We start from the raw sequence: 18,399 nt of genomic DNA on the forward strand, positions 1-18,399 counted from the left end.
CGGAGAGTCGTGTGTCGTGTGATAAGGGGGGCGGAGAGTCGTGTGTCGTGTGATGAGGTGGGCAGAGTCATGTGGTGAGGTGGGCGAAGAGTCGTGTGTCATGTGATGAGGTGGGCGGAGAGTCGTGTATCATGTGATGAGGTGGGTGTGGAGTTGTGTGTCATGTGATGAGGTGGGTGGAGAGTTGTGTGTCGTGTGATGAGGTGGGCGGAGAGTCGTGTGTCGTGTGATGAGGTGGGCGGAGAGTCGTGTGTCATGTGGTGAGGTGGGCGGAGAGTTGTGTGATGAGGTGGGTGGAGAGTTGTGTGATGAGGTGGGTGGAGAGTTGTGTGATGAGGTGGGTGGAGAGTTGTGTGTCATGTGATGAGGTGGGCGGAGAGTTGTGTGTCATGTGATGAGGTGGGCGGACTTGGTGCCGATAGCGAAGATCAGGATATTTTGGGAATGCAGTCCACACCTGAAGTAAAAACTGTCACGGTCTCTCTTTGCAGCCCATGGGAGCCCGAGCATTGATACATCGTCTGTCAACACTGTGCCAAAGCCCTCCACCCCGTCACGGATGGGCTTCTTCATGCGTCAGACCCCCGAGAGCCCCTCCAAGAGGTCCTCCAGCTTCTCCTCCCCGGCGGAGTCCACCTTCGGAAGTCCTCGCCATGGCCCGTTGTCTTGGGACGAAGTGGCCGAGTTGGATTCGAACTATTTAGAGTATCTCCAAGAAGCCCGGGCCGGGATAGAGCGATGTACCCGGGCCTGTCGGGTCTGGTCGGCTCCCTATGACGGGGAGGAACCCAGCCCCCGCAGCCTCTCCCCATCTACTCCAGAAGAAGTCACAGTGTCACCGGACTACTTCTCCACACCCGCCCCTTCCTCCAGAACCCAAGAGAGCAAAGAGCGGGAGGGGCGGAGGCACAACGTCACCCCGAGGACTAAGAAAAGAAGCCTGCAGGAGGAGGAAGGGCAGGGGGCGGGAGGTCAGGGAGGGGGGGTAGAGGGAGGAGTCACGGAAACATCTCATGATGGTAATGCAGGCCCCGCCCTCATGAATGGCTCCATGGCAGAGGAACAGGGGTATGTGGGGGGCGCACAGCGGGGGGCCGGGCGCACCGAAGACGTGGAAGTGAAGAAAGTGAAACGTGAACCGGTGGAGGAGGGGGGCGAGGAACTGGTGATGGGTACGGAGAACGGAGCGGAGGAGAGGGGGGGTCCTCACAGAGATCCGCAGCACTGGGCGTCCTCTAAGTGGGAGACGGCAGAGTCTGTAGACAGCCTGATAGACGAACTCTTAGACCGCGCGCCGGCCGAGACCAACGGGACCCATCTGAGCATTGAAAAGCTGGGGGAGGAGCTGAAGGAGATGGAGGACAGCATGAGGGGCGTGGCTGTGCAAGAAGAGCCGACGGAGAGGCATATGAGGATCCCGTCTGAGGAGGAAGAGGATGGAGAGATCGAGAACGCCAAGAGCCGATCGGATTCCCTGACCCTCCTCCTGAGCAGTCCTCTGAGAGCGCAGACCAGCATTCAGCCTTATACCGGTGAGTCCCGCCCCCTGGTGGTCCCGCCCCCTGGTGATCCCGCCCCCTGGAATTTATCTAGCCCTTTCCTCCCCAGCTTTCCCTGAACCGCCCCTTGAGGCAGGGTGCTGAGATCTACGGCTACAGCGTGGCTCTCCGATCCATGGACCTCCTCCCGCGTGCGGCACGCATCGGGAGCCCTCTGTGACCCCTGCGTCCTTTGTACACAGCTGATCGTGGGAAAAGGCCAATCACAGCGGCCCTTCACCATGTGATCAGCTGTGTCCAATCACATGTAAACAGACTTGCCTGGCTATTGACAATCGTTTCCTCACACATTGTGTCTGTGTGAGGAAAGGAGAGCCAATAACTGGCAAGCCTGATGGGGTACAGTGAGTGCATTGTTACACCGATCATCAGTGCAGCCTCAACAGTGCCCATCAGTACAACTTCATCAGAGCAGCCTAATCGGTGTCCATCAGCGCAGCCTCGTCAGAGCCCATGAGTGCAGATTTATCAAGGCAGCCTCATAATCGCCCATCAGTGCAGCCTCATCGGCGTCCATCAGAGCAGCCTCATCAGCGTCCATCAGTACAACTTCATCAGAGCAGCCTCGTCAGCACCCATCAGTGCAGATTCATCAGTGCAGCCTCATCAGTGTCCACCAGAGCAGCCTCATCAGTACAGCTTCATCAGAGTAGCCTCATTAGCGCCCATCAGTGCAGCTTCATCAAGGCAGCCTCATTAGGGCCCATCGGTGGAGCCTCATTAGGGTCCATCGGTGGAGCCTCATTAGCGCTTATCAGAGAAGAAGAGAAATTGCTTATTTCCTAAATTTTATAACAAACTTAAGAGTTTTACTTTTCAAAATTTTAGGTCTTTATTTTTTTCTCTTGTGTAGCAAAAAAAAAACACCCCCGAGAAAATTAAATATCATCAAAAGAAATCTCTAGTTCTGTAAAAAAAAAAAGAAATTCGGAATTTCAAAAATTCGGAAACGCGAAAATTCGAGATTTCAGAAATTGAAAAATTTGGAAATTCAAAATTTCGGAAATCCGGAAATTATTAGTTCTATCTTAGATTGCAATGTTTCTGTTGGCCGCTAGATGGCGCTTCCATTGCGGCCGGCGTAGATTATGTAAATTAGGGGATACGCCGATTCACGAACGTACGCCAGGCCTACACCGTCGCATTACGTAGTTTCCGTAAGCGATAGGCCGCCTAAAGTTATTCCACCTATGAGGTGGAATAACAATGTTAAGTATGGCCGCCATTCCCGCCGCGAGGTTCGAATTTTTTACGTCGTTTGCGCAAGTCGTCCGCGAATCGGGATTTACGTCGTTTACGTCCGCATCGAAATCAATAGGCCCGTACGGCGTACTTAGCCGCAATGCGCAGTGGGAAATGTAGTCGCCCGGCGCATGCGCAGTGTCAAAAAACTTAAAAAAACGTGAGGTCAAGCCTCAATACCATTATACACGCCCCCCTCCAAGTCATTTGAATTAGGCGCCCTTACGCCCGCTCGTTTTAGGCTACGCCGCCGTAGATTAGCAGGTAAGTAGATTGTGAATCACTACTAGCCTAACTAATTTACGGCGGTGTAGCCTAAACAGGCTAGGCTGCGCCGTCCTACATTTAATCCCATCTATGTGAATCTACCTACATGAATTCCGAAAATCAGGATTTCGGAAATTCAGAAATTTGAAATTTCGAAAATTGAAAAATTTAGAAATCCAAAAATTCGGAATTAACGAATTTCTCGAAATTAATTAAAAAACAAATTGGAAACAAAATTGTACATGTCTAATGATCGCTAGCTGGTGGGATGGGGGCACCCAATCGTGTGACAGCCAATCCCAGTGGTCCTTCCTTAGAATGAAGTAGCTGCTGGTGTAGCCTTGCCGCTCCCCTCCATACACAGTGCTGGTTGTAGAAGACGTTTCCCGTGATGACGTGTTTCTCCCCCTCGTGTTGCCTCCTCAGGACCCTTCATCTCCGTCCTCTTCGCCAAGTTGGAGAACATGATCACCAACTCCCTGTACGTGAATTTCCTGCTGACCGGAATCGTCACTCAGCTGGCCTGTCACCCGCAGCCCCTCCTCCGCTCCTTCCTGCTGAATACCAACATGGTGTTCCAGCCCAGCGTCAAGTCCCTGGTGCAGGTGAGTGTTCCTTCCGCCTCCACCTGGCTGAGACACAAACCGGGCGTCTGTAAGAGATGGGGGGGGGGGGGGGAAACAGCAGCACACTGATCTTCCCAGTGAAAGGCTGTGATCATTGGAGGAGAGCAGGCTGAGTTCCCAGCACAGCCAGAGAACTGACCATGTTGTGTTCTTCTGCTTAGTGTGGTCAATTTTTGATTAGGAAAGCAGAGGGACTGCCCATAAAGGAAGCAATACAAAGAGGACGGGAGACTTTCTCATACAAGTACAGCAGACACCGATCAGGAATATGAAGGGTTGGGGTTTTTATTACTAATGGCGGCGATCAGCGATTTTTTTCGTGACTGCGACATTATGGCGGACACATCGGACACTTTTGACACATTTTTGGGACCATTGTCATTTTCACAGCGATTAGTGCTATAAAAATGCACTGATTACTGTGAAAATGACAATGGCAGTGAAGGGGTTAACCACTAGGGGGCGCTAAGGGGTTAAAGTGTGTCCTAGGGAGTGATTCTTACTGTAGAGGGGCGGGGCTGGACGTGTGACATCACTGATCGTCGTTCCCTATATCGGAACAGACGATCAGTGATAAGCCACAGTGAAGAACGGGGAAGGTGTGTTTACACTCACCTCTCCCCGTTCTTCAGCTCCGGTGACCGATCGTGGGATACCGGCGGTGATCGGGTCCGTGGGCACGGAGCTTCGGACCCGGCGGCGCGCTCGCGACCCACAGCTGGGCACTTAAAGGGCAACGTACCTGTACGTGCCCGTGCCATTCTGCCGACGTATATCGGCGTTGGGCGGTCCTTAAGTGGTTAAAGACCGCCGCACGCCGATATACGTCGACAGAAGGGCGCGGCTGGGCACAAGGGCGTACAGGTACGTCCCCTTTAAGAACCCAGCAGTGGGTCACGAGCGCGCCACCGGCGGCGCGCTCACCGCCCGGTCCGAAGCTCCATGACCGCGCCCCCCGCGGGACCCACAGGAGCTGAAGAACGGGGAGAGGCGAGTGTAAACAAACCTTCCTCGTTCTTCTCTGTGGCAGTGATTGTCTGTTCCCTGATATAGGGAACGACGATCAGTGACGTCACACGTCCAGCCCCGCCCCCCTACAGTAAGAATCACTCCCTAGGACACACTTAACCCCTCCTACAGCGCCCCCTACAGTTTATCCGCTTCACTGCCAGTGTCATTTTTACAGTAATCAGTGCATCTTTATAGCACCGATCGCAAAAAAAAAATGCTCTGGTCTTTGACCAGCCAAATGATCCGGGGGGCTGAAGTGGTTAAGGCCGCTGTCACACTGCCTGCATGCTGCATCTCTGCCAGAAAACACGCCAAAAACACGGAACATAATAGAAAGTCTATGGGAAGTCACGGGTACGCGGCTCTGCGGCCCGTCCCTTGTCATTCATAAACGGGGGTTTCCAGCATAGCGGGGGGGATTGGACGGCGAGGGGGGGGGGGATTGGACGGTGGTGGGGGGGCGGAGGGGGGGTTGGGACGTTGCTGACCTCTGGCCTCTCCTGCAGGTCCTCGGCTCTGTGGCCCGTCCCTTGTCATACATAAAGGGGGGTTTCCAGCATGGCGGGGGGCGGGGGATTGGACGGCGGCGGGGGGGTGATTGGACGGCGGGGGGGAGGGGTTGGACGGCGGCAGTGGGGGGGGGGGATTGGGCGGGGGGGGTTGGACGTTGCTGATCTCTGGCCTCTCCTGCAGGTCCTCGGCTCGGTGAAGAATAAGATCGAAGCCTTTGCCGCCTCTCAGGAGGACTTCCCCACACTACTCTTCAAAGCCAAGAAGTTTCTGATCGCCCGAGGAAAACTGGACTGGAGCGAGGGGCCCAACTCTGTCCCCGCCCTACGCCGCTCTGACACTATGGGTAAGTGACACCTGGCCTGCGCAGGTCAGGACTCTGTGCAGGGCAGTCAAGTTCCTCCAACCCAAACTCGCTCCTCCGTGTCTGTATGGACCTTGCTTTGTGCACTGGTCCATATCGTTTGGTGGAGGGGGGATTATGGTGTGGAGGGGGGATTATGGTGGAGGGGGGATTATGGTGTGGAGGGGGGATTATGGTGGGGGGTGGAGGGGGGATTATGGTGTGGGGGTGGAGGGGGGATTATGGTGTGGGGGTGGAGGGGGATTATGGTGTGGGGGTGGAGGGAGGATTATGGTGTGGAGGGGGGATTATAGTGGGGGGTGGAGGGAGGATTATGGTGTGGAGGGGGGATTATGGTGGGGGGTGGAGGGAGGATTATGGTGTGGAGGGGGGATTATGGTGGGGGGTGGAGGGGGGGATTATGGTGTGGGGGTGGAGGGAGGATTATGGTGTGGAGGGGGGATTATGGTGGGGGGTGGAGGGGGGGATTATGGTGTGGGGGTAGAGGGGGGATTATGGTGTGGGGGTGGAGGGGGATTATGGTGTGGTGGTGGAGGGGGGATTATGATGTGGGGGTGGAGGGGGATTATGGTGTGGGGGTGGAGGGGGATTATGGTGTGGGGGTGAAGGGAGGATTATGGTGTGGAGGGAGGATTATGGTGGGGGGTGGAGGGGGGGATTATGGTGTGGAGGGGGATTATGGTGTGGGGGTGGAGGGAGGATTATGGTGTGGAGGGGGGATTATGGTGGGGGGGTGGAGGGGGGGATTATGGTGTGGGGGTGGAGGGGGGATTATGGTGTGGGGGTGGAGGGGGATTATGGTGTGGTGGTGGAGGGGGGATTATGAGGTGGGGGTGGAGGGGGATTATGGTGTGGGGGTGGAGGGGGATTATGGTGTGGGGGTGAAGGGAGGATTATGGTGTGGAGGGAGGATTATGGTGGGGGGTGGAGGGGGGGATTATGGTGTGGGGGGTAGAGGGGGGATTATGGTGTGGGGGTGGAGGGGGATTATGGTGTGGGGGTGGAGGGGGATTATGGTGTGGGGGTGGAGGGAGGATTATAGTGTGGGGGTGGAGGGGGGATTATGGTGTGGGGGTGGAGGGAGGATTATGGTGTGGGGGTGGAGGGAGGATTATGGTGTGGGGGTGGAGGGGGGATTATGGTGTGGAGGGAGGATTATGGTGGAGGGGGATTATGGTGTGGGGGTGAAGGGGGGATTATGGTGTGGGGGTGGAGGGGGGATTATGGTGTGGGGGTGGAGGGGGGGATTATGGTGTGGGGGTGGAGGGGGGGATTATGGTGTGGGGGTGGAGGGAGGATTATGGTGTGGGGGTGGAGGGGAGATTATGGTGTGGGGGTGGAGGGGGGATTATGGTGTGGGGGGTGGAGGGGGGATTATGGTGTGGGGGGTGGAGGGAGGATTATGGTGTGGGGGTGGAGGGAGGATTATGGTGTGGGGGGTGGAGGGGGGATTATGGTGTGGGGGGGTGGAGGGGGGGATTATGGTGTGGGGGTGGAGGGGAGATTATGGTGTGGGGGGAGGGAGGATTATGGTGTGGGGGGTGGAGGGGGGATTATGGTGTGGGGGGTGGAGGGAGGATTATGGTGTGGGGGGTGGAGGGAGGATTATGGTGGGGGGTGGAGGGAGGATTATGGTGGGGGGGAATTGTTGGGGTGGGGGGGTGGAGGGGGGATTTTGGTGGAGGGGGTAGAGGGAGGATTATGGGGAGGGGGGATTATGGGGTGAGGGGGGATTATGGTGTGGGGGTGGAGGGGGATTATGGTGTGGGGGTGGAGGGGGATTATGGTGTGGGGGTGGATGGAGGATTATAGTGTGGGGGTGGAGGGGGGATTATGGTGTGGGGGTGGAGGGGGGATTATGGTGTGGGGGTGGAGGGAGGATTATGGTGTGGGGGTGGAGGGAGGATTATGGTGTGGGGGTGGAGGGGGGATTATGGTGTGGAGGGGGGATTATGGTGTGGAGGGAGGATTATGGTGGAGGGGGATTATGGTGTGGGGGTGGAGGGGAGGATTATAGTGTGGGGGTGGAGGGAGGATTATGGTGTGGGGGGTGGAGGGGGGATTATGGTGTGGGGGTGGAGGGGAGGATTATAGTGTGGGGGTGGAGGGGAGGATTATAGTGTGGGGGTGGAGGGGGGATTATAGTGTGGGGGTGGAGGGGGGATTATGGTGTGGGGGTGGAGGGGGGATTATGGTGTGGGGGTGGAGGGGGGATTATGGTGTGGGGGTGGAGGGGAGGATTATAGTGTGGGGGTGGAGGGGAGGATTATAGTGTGGGGGTGGAGGGGAGGATTATAGTGTGGGGGTGGAGGGGGGATTATAGTGTGGGGGTGGAGGGGGGATTATGGTGTGGGGGTGGAGGGGGATTATGGTGTGGGGGTGGAGGGAGGATTATGGTGTGGGGGTGGAGGGGGGATTATGGTGTGGGGGTGGAGGGGGGATTATGGTGTGGGGGTGGAGGGAGGATTATAGTGTGGGGGTGGAGGGGGGGATTATGGTGTGGGGGGTGGAGGGGGGGATTATGGTGTGGGGGGTGGAGGGGGGGATTATGGTGTGGGGGGTGGAGGGAGGATTATGGTGGGGGTGGAGGGAGGATTATGGTGTGGGGGTGGGGGGGAATTGTTGGGGTGGGGGGGTGGAGGGGGGATTTTGGTGGAGGGGGTAGAGGGAGGATTATGGGGAGGGGGGATTATGGGGTGAGGGGGGATTATGGTGTGGGGGTGGAGGGGGGATTATGGTGTGGGGGTGGAGGGGGATTATGGTGTGGGGGTGGAGGGGGATTATGGTGTGGGGGTGGAGGGGGATTATGGTGTGGGGGTGGAGGGAGGATTATAGTGTGGGGGTGGAGGGGGGATTATGGTGTGGGGGTGGAGGGAGGATTATGGTGTGGGGGTGGAGGGGGGATTATGGTGTGGAGGGGGGATTATGGTGGAGGGAGGATTATGGTGGAGGGGGATTATGGTGTGGGGGTGGAGGGGGGATTATGGTGTGGGGGTGGAGGGAGGATTATAGTGTGGGGGTGGAGGGGGGGATTATGGTGTGGGGGTGGAGGGAGGATTATGGTGTGGGGGTGGAGGGGGGATTATGGTGTGGGGGGTGGAGGGAGGATTATGGTGTGGGGGTGGAGGGAGGATTATGGTGTGGGGGGGTGGAGGGGGGATTATGGTGTGGGGGGGTGGAGGGGGGGATTATGGTGTGGGGAGATTATGGTGTGGGGGGAGGGAGGATTATGGTGTGGGGGGTGGAGGGGGGATTATGGTGTGGGGGGTGGAGGGAGGATTATGGTGTGGGGGGTGGAGGGAGGATTATGGTGGGGGGTGGAGGGAGGATTATGGTGGGGGGGAATTGTTGGGGTGGGGGGGGTGGAGGGGGGATTTTGGTGGAGGGGGTAGAGGGAGGATTATGGGGAGGGGGGATTATGGGGTGAGGGGGGATTATGGTGTGGGGGTGGAGGGGGATTATGGTGTGGGGGTGGAGGGGGGATTATGGTGTGGGGGGTGGAGGGAGGATTATGGTGTGGGGGGGAGGGAGGATTATGGTGTGGGGGGTGGAGGGGGGATTATGGTGTGGGGGGGTGGAGGGGGGGATTATGGTGTGGGGGTGGAGGGGAGATTATGGTGTGGGGGGAGGGAGGATTATGGTGGGGGGGGGGGGGGGGGGATTATGGTGTGGGGGGTGGAGGGAGGATTATGGTTGTGGGGGGTGGGGGGGATTATGGTGGGGGGTGGAGGGAGGATTATGGTGTGGGGGTGGGGGGGGATTGTTGGGGTGGGGGGATGGAGGGGGGATTTTGGTGGAGGGGGTAGAGGGAGGATTATGGGGAGGGGGGATTATGGGGTGAGGGGGGGATTATGGTGTGGGGGTGGAGGGAGGATTATGGTGTGGGGGAGGGAGGATTATGGTGTGGGGAGGGGGGATTATGGTGTGGGGGTGGAGGGGGATTATGGTGTGGGGGTGGAGGGGGGATTATGGTGTGGGGGGTGGAGGGAGGATTATGGTGGGGGGGGGAGGGGGGATTATGGTGTGGAGGGGGGATTATGGTGTGGGGGTGGAGGGGGGATTATGGTTTGGGGGTGGAGGGAGGATTATGGTGTTGGGGTGGAGGGAGGATTATGGTGTGGGGGGAGGGGGGATTATGGTGTGGGAGGGGAGGGGGGATTATGGTGTGGGGGTGGGGGGGGGGGATTATGGTGTGGGGGTGGAGGGAGGATTATGGTGGGGTGGAGGGAGGATTATGGTGTGGGGGTGGGGGGGGAATTGTTGGGGTGGGGGGGTGTGGGGGTGGAGGGGGGATTTTGGTGGAGGGGGTAGAGGGAGGATTATGGTGTGGGGAGGGGGGATTATGGTGTGGGGAGGGGGGATTATGGTGTGGGGGGTGGAGGGGGGGATTATGGTGTGGGGGTGGAGGGAGGATTATGGTGTGGGGGGTGGAGGGGGGATTATGGTGTGGGGGGGAGGGGGGATTATGGTGTGGGGGGAGGGGAGATTATGGTGTGGGGGTGGAGGGGGGATTTTGGTGGAGGGGGTAGAGGGAGGATTATGGGGTGGGGGTGGAGGGAGGATTATGGTGTGGGGGAGGGAGATTATGGTGTGGGAGGGGGGATTATGGTGTGGGAGGGGAGGGGGGATTATGGTGTGGGGGTGGAGGGGGGATTATGGTGTGGGGAGTGGAGGGAGGATTATGGTGTGGGGGTGGAGGGGGGATTATGGTGTGGGGGGTGGAGGGGGGATTATGGTGTGGGGGGTGGAGGGGGGATTATGGTGTGGGGGGTGGAGGGAGGATTATGGTGTGGGGGGGGGGGGGGGGGGGATTATGGTGTGGGGGGTGGAGGGGGGATTATGGTGTGGGGGTGGAGGGAGGATTATGGTGTGGGGGGTGGAGGGGGGATTATGGTGTGGGGGGGAGGGGGGATTATGGTGTGGGGGGAGGGGAGTTATGGTGTGGGGGGAGGGGGGATTATGGTGTGGGGGGAGGGGGGATTATGGTGTGGGGTGGAGGGGGGATTTTGGGGTGGGGGGGGGATTATGGTGTGGGGGGAGGGGGGATTATGGTGTGGGGGTGGAGGGGAGATTATGGTGTGGAGGGGGGGATTATGGTGTGGGGATGGAGGGGGGATTTTGGGGTGGGGGGGGGATTATGGTGTGGGGATGGAGGGGGGATTATGGTGGGGGTGAGGGGGAATTAGGGTGTGGGGATGGAGGGGGGATTATGGTGTGGGGGTGGAGGGGGGATTATGGTGTGGGGGGAGGGGGGATTATGGTGTGGGGGTGGAGGGGAGATTATGGTGTGGAGGGGGGGGATTATGGTGTGGGGGGATTATGGTGTGGAGGGGGGGATTATGGTGTGGGGGGAGGGGGGGATTATGGTGTGGGGGTGGAGGGGGGATTATGGTGTGGGGGAGGGGGATTATGGTGTGGGGGTGGAGGGGAGATTATGGTGTGGAGGGGGGGATTATGGTGTGGGGGGATTATGGTGTGGAGGGGGGATTATGGTGTGGGGGGAGGGGGGATTATGGTGTGGGGGTGGAGGGGGGATTATGGTGTGGGGGGAGGGGGGATTATGGTGTGGGGGTGGAGGGGAGATTATGGTGTGGAGGGGGGGATTATGGTGTGGGGGGGATTATGGTGTGGAGGGGGGGGATTATGGTGTTGGGGTGGAGGGAGGATTATGGTGTGGGGGTGGAGGGAGGATTATGGTGTGGGGGGAGGGGGGATTATGGTGGAGGGGAGATTATGGTGTGGGGGTGGAGGGGGGATTATGGTGTGGGGGAGGGGGGATTATGGTGTGGGGGTTGTTTTTCAGGGGTTGGGTTGGCCTCTTAGTTCCAGTGAAGGAACTCTTAAGGCGTCATCATAACAAGATATTTTGGACAATTTCATGTCCCCAACTTTGTGGGAGGAGTTTGGGGACGGCCCCTTCCTGTTCCAACATGACTGCCCACCAGTGCACAAAGCAAGGTCCGTTTGGAGTGGAGGAACTGACCTGCACAGAGTCCTGACCTCAACCCAACAGAACACCGTAAAACGCGTCAGTGGGCAGGGACTGTGTAACAGAATAAAGTATATGGTGGATGTTCTCTGAGTGCGTCCCTAATTGTTGTGCATCTGAGCCAATCGCAGTTGTCACCTGATCGGCGAGCCCAAATAATGATTCCAGCGTTACAAACTCTTAAAGGGCCGGGAGAAAAGGGGTTAAAGCTGAATTTCAGGAATTCAGTTCCAAGGAGGTGCATGACATCTCCTGGGCTTATCTCTATTATTTACATATGACTGCTATTTTCAGAAGCCCAGCGCTGATGCAGATAGAAGGCTCTTTAAATATAGATAAGCTATGACTAAGCACTAGCCAATAGTGCGAAACGCGTCGGCTGCATTCCTCATTTTGCTGTGATTCGTGGTGTTTACTGGTCTTTTTTTTTATCAATAAAGGCAACCGATAGTTTTTTCTGGAGTGCGGCTGTCCATACATTCCTTTCTATTTTTTCTTTCAAATTAGAGTCGGTGCAGCTGCTATGCCCATCCCTTCCTCTTCTGCCCAATCACAGAAGCCTTTGTATTATGTGACCTCATTCACAAAATACAAAGGCTTCTCTGAATGGACAGCAGAGGGGAGGGACGGGCATAGCTGCTCTGTGTTGCCCCCTCTCTGCTCTCTCACAGCCCCCAAGGGCCATAAAACCTGTCGGATATAAATACTAGAGATAAGCTCAGGAGATGTCACGCGCCTCCTTGGACTGGCCTCATAGGGTGTCTGCACATCACTGTCCTTTGGTTCCCTTCAAATGCAGAGTGGTGGGTTAGGATTGGCTGCATCCTGTGTGAGTTATTGAACGCAATACATAACTTACACTGAGGGGGGCGCTGTCATCTGTAATTAAACTGTTCCAGAAGGAAGGGAACCAGATGACAGCGCCCCCCTCAGGGTAAGTTATGTATTGCCTTCAATAATTCACACAGGATGCAGCCAATCCTAACCCACCACTCTGCATTTAAAGTGGACCAGAGGGGAGGGAACCAGAGTGGTGGGTTCGGATTGGTGGATCCTGTGTGAGTTAATGAAGGCAATACATAACTTACACTGAGGGGGGCGCTGTCCTGTGTGGATTAATGGAGGCAATACATAACTTACACTGAGGGGGGCGCTGTCCTGTGTGGATTAATGGAGGCAATACATAACTTACACTGAGGGGGGCGCTGTCCTTTGGTTCCCTTTAACTGCAGAGTGGTGGGTTAGGATTGGCTGCATCCTGTGTGTGGATTAATGGAGGCAATACATAACTTACCCTGAGGGGGCGCTGTCCTGTGTGCATTAATGAAGGCAATACATAACTTACACTGAGGGGGGCGCTGTCCTGTGTGGATTAATGGAGGCAATACATAACTTACACTGAGGGGGGCGCTGTCCTGTGTGGATTAATGGAGGCAATACATAACTTACCCTGAGGGGGCGCTGTCCTGTGTGCATTAATGAAGGCAATACATAACTTACACTGAGGGGGGCGCTGTCCTGTGTGGATTAATGGAGGCAATACATAACTTACACTGAGGGGGGCGCTGTCCTGTGTGGATTAATGGAGGCAATACATAACTTACACTGAGGGGGGCGCTGTCCTGTGTGGATTAATGGAGGCAATACATAACTTACACTGAGGGGGGCGCTGTCCTTTGGTTCCCTTTAACTGCAGAGTGGTGGGTTAGGATTGGCTGCATCCTGTGTGTGGATTAATGAAGGCAATACATAACTTACACTGAGGGGGGCGCTGTCCTCCGGTTATTGTGTACACCAGATCTAGGAGTCTAAAGTATCTCTTCTTTCCCCTGCAGTAAAAAGCCGCAAGCCGTCCATCGGGGAGCTGATCTTGCGTCACACTAACAGCCCAACTCGAGCGAGGCAAGCCGCGCAAATGGCCTTCCAGCATGTGCGGGACGGGCAGGTCCTACACGCACTGTCCGGGACGTCCATCTTCAAGACGTCGGCGGATAAGCAGAACGAGGCGCTGCGAGTCAAGAACGCCGTGTACTGCGCTGTAATATTCACCGAGTTCATGAAGGAACTGGCGGCCATAACGCAGGAGCACGCCGTCACCTCACCTTACCTTCCAGCAGACACAGAGGAGTGAACGAGCCTTTCCGATAAAACATGAATTCTGGCACACTCCAGGCAGTGCATTGACCTGCAGTTGGCGGGTGCTGCAGTCATGAAACAACGGATGGCGCCATTGTAAGAAGAATTGCGTGGCATGGGCTCAGCTAAACCACTCAACGTGGGCTTTTGTTACATAAAAGACGGCAATGTTTCAGAGCTGTAGAACAATCACCTTCATCAGGCAACAGTCCTAAAATAGCATGCAAAGACCAATCCCGAGCTGTCCAAAGGTAGCCCCGCCTTTCACCCAAAGACAACAAACATTGGCTCCCTTTGACCTCAATCGTCGCCTCCACTGGTGAAGGTTCCTTTTGAGTCGGTTGCTTCAGCAATGCTCCATAACTGCTGCTCCGTGGCCATTATTTCTAAATATTTGGAGCTACGTCATCACCCTTGTGCCCACACCATCGACATATTCTTTTATTTGTAGGCATACATGTTCATTGCTAGATCGCAAAAAACTTTATTGGCATCAGACAAACTTCTTGCCCCACCAGACCAGATTTCCCCCCGATAATAAGCTCTTTGCCGTAGAGTTTATCTGTATTGAGGCCTCTTGTTCTCCACCAGACACGATTCCTCCCGATAAGCTCTTTGCCGTAGAGTTTATCTCTATTGAGGCCTCTTGTTCTCCACCAGACAAGATTCCCCCCCGATAAGCTCTTTGCCGTAGAGTTTATCTCTATTGAGGAGTCTTGTTCTCCACCAGACACGATTCCCCCCCAATAAGCTCTTTGCCATAGAGTTTCTCTATTGAGGCCTCTTGTTCTCCACCAGACAAGATTCCGCCCGATAAGCTCTTTGCCGTAGAGTTTCTCTATTGAGGCATCTTGTTCTCCACCAGACACGATTCCGCCCCGATAAGCTCTTTGCCGTAGAGTTTATCTCTATTGAGGCCTCTTGTTCTCCACCAGACAAGATTATGTCCCTTTTGCCTAAGTCATTGGGTTATTTTATTTGTTTATGGGTTTTGGTGGTTGCTTCATTACTAAGCCAATCGTTGTCTTGAGCGGGACTGCTTGTTTTTTTTTTGGGGGGGGGGGACAGGTTCGCAATAAACTTTATTGGCATCAGTCGAACTCCATTAGGGTTCTTCTGCCCCACCAGACACGATTCCGCCCCGATAAGCTCTTTGCCGTAGATAGAGTTTATCTGTATTGAGGCATCTTGTTCTCCACCAGACAAGATTCCGCCCCGATAAGCTCTTTGCCGTAGAGTTTCTCTCTATTGAGGCCTCTTGTTCTCCACCAGACAAGATTATGTCCCTTTCGCCTAAATCATTGGGTTCTTTAATTTGTTTATGGGTTTTGGTGGTTGCTTCATTACTAAGCCAATCGTTGTCTTGAGCGGGACTGCTTTTTTTTTGGGGGGGGGGGGACAGGTTCGCAATAAACTTTATTGGCATCAGTCGAACTCCATTAGGGTTCTTCTGCCCCACCAGACACGATTCCGCCCCGATAAGCTCTTTGCCGTAGAGTTTCTCTCTATTGAGGCGTCATGTTCTCCACCAGACACGATTCCGCCCCGATTAAGCTCTTTGCCGAAGAGTCATTGAGTTCTTTTAATTTGAATATGGGTTTTGGTGGTTGCTTCATAGCTAAGCCAATTGTTTGTTGTCTTTTAATGGGACTGCCTTTTTTTGGGGGGCGGGGACAGGTTCGCAATAAACTTTATTGGCCTCAGACGAAATCTATCAAGCATCTTCTCCCCCACCATACAAGATTCCACCACTTTCACCTGATAAGGGCTTAGTCATTTGGTTATTTTATGTGTATGTGGGCATTGGTGGTTACTGTATAGCTAAGCTGATCGTCTGTTGCCTTGTAGACTGCCTTTTTTTGGGGGGAGGGGTTCATCATAAGCTTTATTGGCATCAGCCAAGCTCCAACAGGCATTTACTCCATCGCCAGACATAATTCCACCACTTTCACCTGATAAGGGCTTAGTCTAGGGTTCTTTTACTTGGTGATTGCTGTAAAGCGAAGCCAGTTGTTGGGTGGGACTACCTTTTTTTGGGGAGCGGGTTCACTCCGGGATTGGTCTTCATATGACTGTTGTGTTGCCTGATGAAGGAATCCCCTTGCAGCTCCAAAATGTTGCCATCTTTTATGAGCCAAAGCTCACGTTGGGTCTACGGCCACACCACCCCAAGTGCGCCCGATCTCTTCTGATTTCGGAAGCTAAGCAGGGTTGGACCTGGTTAGTAATTGGATGGGAAACAGAGCTCACGTTGGGTCTACAGCCACAATACCCCAAGTGCGCCCAATCTCTTCTAATTTCGAAAGCTAGGCAGGGTCGGACCTGGTTAGTAATTGGATGGGAGAAAAGCTCACGTTGGGTCTACGGCCACACCACTCCCAAATGCACCCAATCTCTTCTGATTTCGGAAGCTAAGCAGGGTCGGACCTGGTTAGTAATTGGATGGGAGAAAAGCTCACGTTGGGTGTACGGCCATAACACCCCAAGTGCGTCCAGTCTCTTCTAATTTCGAAAGCTAGTCAGACCTGGCTAGTAATTGGATGGGAGAAAAGCTCACTTTGGGTCTATGACCGCACCACTCCGAATGCGCCTGGACTCTTCTGATTTCAGAAGCTAGGCAGGGTCTGACCTGGTTAGTTATTGGATGGGAGACCAAGCTCACTTTGGGTCTATGGCCACACCACTCCGAATGCACCTGGTCTCTTCTAATTTCGGAAGCTAGGCAGGGTCCGACCTAGTTAGTTATTGGATGGGAGACCAAGCTCACTTTGGGAAGGTTTGGTGTGCATTGAAGCCTTGTGTCATTGGGTGCAGAACATTTTAGGGTGACTCCTGTGTAGTGGCAATGGATGACCTCTCTTCTGGATTTACAGAGCGGCCAAAGCCTGGAGTTGGCCGTCCCTTGTTTCCCAAGATTCAGCTGGCCTGTAGATACACAACCTGACCCAACTGAGACTATCGGCCAAATGCGGCAAAGGAGACGTAGACTCCAGTAGGCCTCCTTCCTGTGGATGTCTCTGAATTCCCAGCTAGAACTGAACCCGCCGTCATCCATCTTATAACAGGAAGTTGTTTTTTATGTTTATTTTTTATTTTTTTTAACTTATTTAAGTGGCAGTGTGTTCTGAAGGGCAAGTGTGTCCTTGTGTATGTATATATCTGTATGTACATGTGTCTATATGTATATATACATATATTTATACGTACACCGCCATGCGTATACTGCACCCTACGTTTCATTTAGGGCATTGTGTACATAGCTCGAGAAAATCGGCCCACTGGAATTCTAGGAGATCCAGTTTTAACGGTTCACTCCGGGGTGCCCTTAGACCCGTCAGGTCCTCGAGTTGGCACCCCGGTATAGCTAACTCTTTTAGTGTCATTGACATATGTGTCTTATCACACCAGTTTCCGGGTGTCTACTCGCCTGTCCTAGATCGTAGATTGGGTGATTGTTTAATCCTTTATCATGTTGCCCCCAAAGTGATCGTCGTGTTTGTCCATTAGACTGACCCCTGTGCACCCCCCAAAAGGTCTCTGCTCCTGGTAGACTTTCCGGACCATCATTGGTTTTCGGCTTTTTATTTTTTTTAACCACTTCATGGCTGCCCAATGTCGATCCTCTTGTGCCATACTTGTGCCATTGATAGCTCCCAGATAGAGGGATCTTCCCCAGTCTGCTCCCGCTCACCAGCCTGCACATTCACTCATTCCGGTCTGTCCCAGAACCTGGGCGGTGAGAGGAATGGTGGGTGGGTGGGTGTATGCACGGGGGTGGGGCAAATGCGGCCCTTCAGTTGTTGCGAAACTACAAGCCCTGTCGTGCCTCTGCCCCTGGGAGTCATGGTTGTAACTGTCAGCCTTGCCTCATGGGACATGTGGTTCCTCAACAGCCGGAGGGCCGCAGTTGCCCACCCCTGATGTGTGGTGTTCACCTTTTTTTTTTTTTTATCTGTTCTGTTATCGTGAAATAACACTTTAAAGCTTCCCTCTCCCAACCCTGAGGTTTTAGGTGGTTCAGGTGACACAGAGTTCTCTTTCATTTCGCCTCTTCTCCAGCATCGGGTGGTCCTCCATGCAGAGAGCCGTCTGTATCATTACACTGTTAGTACATGGCACCTCGGGGGTGGGTCTATGACACCTCGGGGGTGGGTCTATGATGCCCTGCACTCACGGGATGTCCTACTGAGGACCTCTAGTGGTGGAAAGCAATTACGGTGCTGTAGAGGAGGTGAGCATAGTTGGTACATGGCACCTCGGGTGTGGGTCCATGACACCTCGGGGGTGGGTCTATGTCACCCTGCACTCACGGGATGTCCTACCGAGGACCTCTAGTGGTGGAAAACAATTACGGTGCTGGAGAGGAGGTGAGCATAGCAGCCCATATCTGCTGTTTTTAATTTAGACATTTCGGGGGGGGGGGGGGGGGGTTTTATATATTTTTATTTGGACTTAGTCTTTTGGTTATATCCTCCCCATTGTACACCTGAAGTTTGCCATCATGGTGTCACTACATGAGCTTGACACCTATACAGCCTGCAATCCAATCAGTGTAGTCATGTGATCATCATCAGGGGCCAATCGGAGCGCTCACAGTGAAAAATACTCATTGTATAATAGGTGACTCTGCTTTTAGCCCAATACCCTCCCGGTAGGTTAGGCTTCCGCAGCACACCAGGGAGACCGACTCATCTG

The 18,399-nt window shown here is 54.6% G+C and overlaps 1 protein-coding gene across 2 annotated transcripts in view; it reads left to right on the plus strand.

Moving 5' to 3' along the window:
- The window catches only part of FHIP1B (FHF complex subunit HOOK interacting protein 1B), a 98,739-nt gene extending 82,600 nt beyond the window's left edge, over positions 1-16,139 (plus strand). For both annotated transcript variants that reach the window (XM_040334111.1, XM_040334112.1), the window contains exons 10-13: positions 492-1,532; positions 3,495-3,673; positions 5,399-5,561; positions 13,404-16,139. In XM_040334111.1, coding sequence (XP_040190045.1) covers positions 492-1,532; positions 3,495-3,673; positions 5,399-5,561; positions 13,404-13,699 — 1,679 coding nt within the window. In that variant the 3' untranslated portion in view covers positions 13,700-16,139. The remainder of the gene's footprint in view (positions 1-491; positions 1,533-3,494; positions 3,674-5,398; positions 5,562-13,403) is intronic.
- Positions 16,140-18,399: the final 2,260 nt, after the last annotated feature.

Source organism: Rana temporaria, assembly GCF_905171775.1.
Source record: "Rana temporaria chromosome 2 unlocalized genomic scaffold, aRanTem1.1 chr2h, whole genome shotgun sequence".
Lineage (NCBI taxonomy): Eukaryota > Metazoa > Chordata > Amphibia > Anura > Ranidae > Rana > Rana temporaria.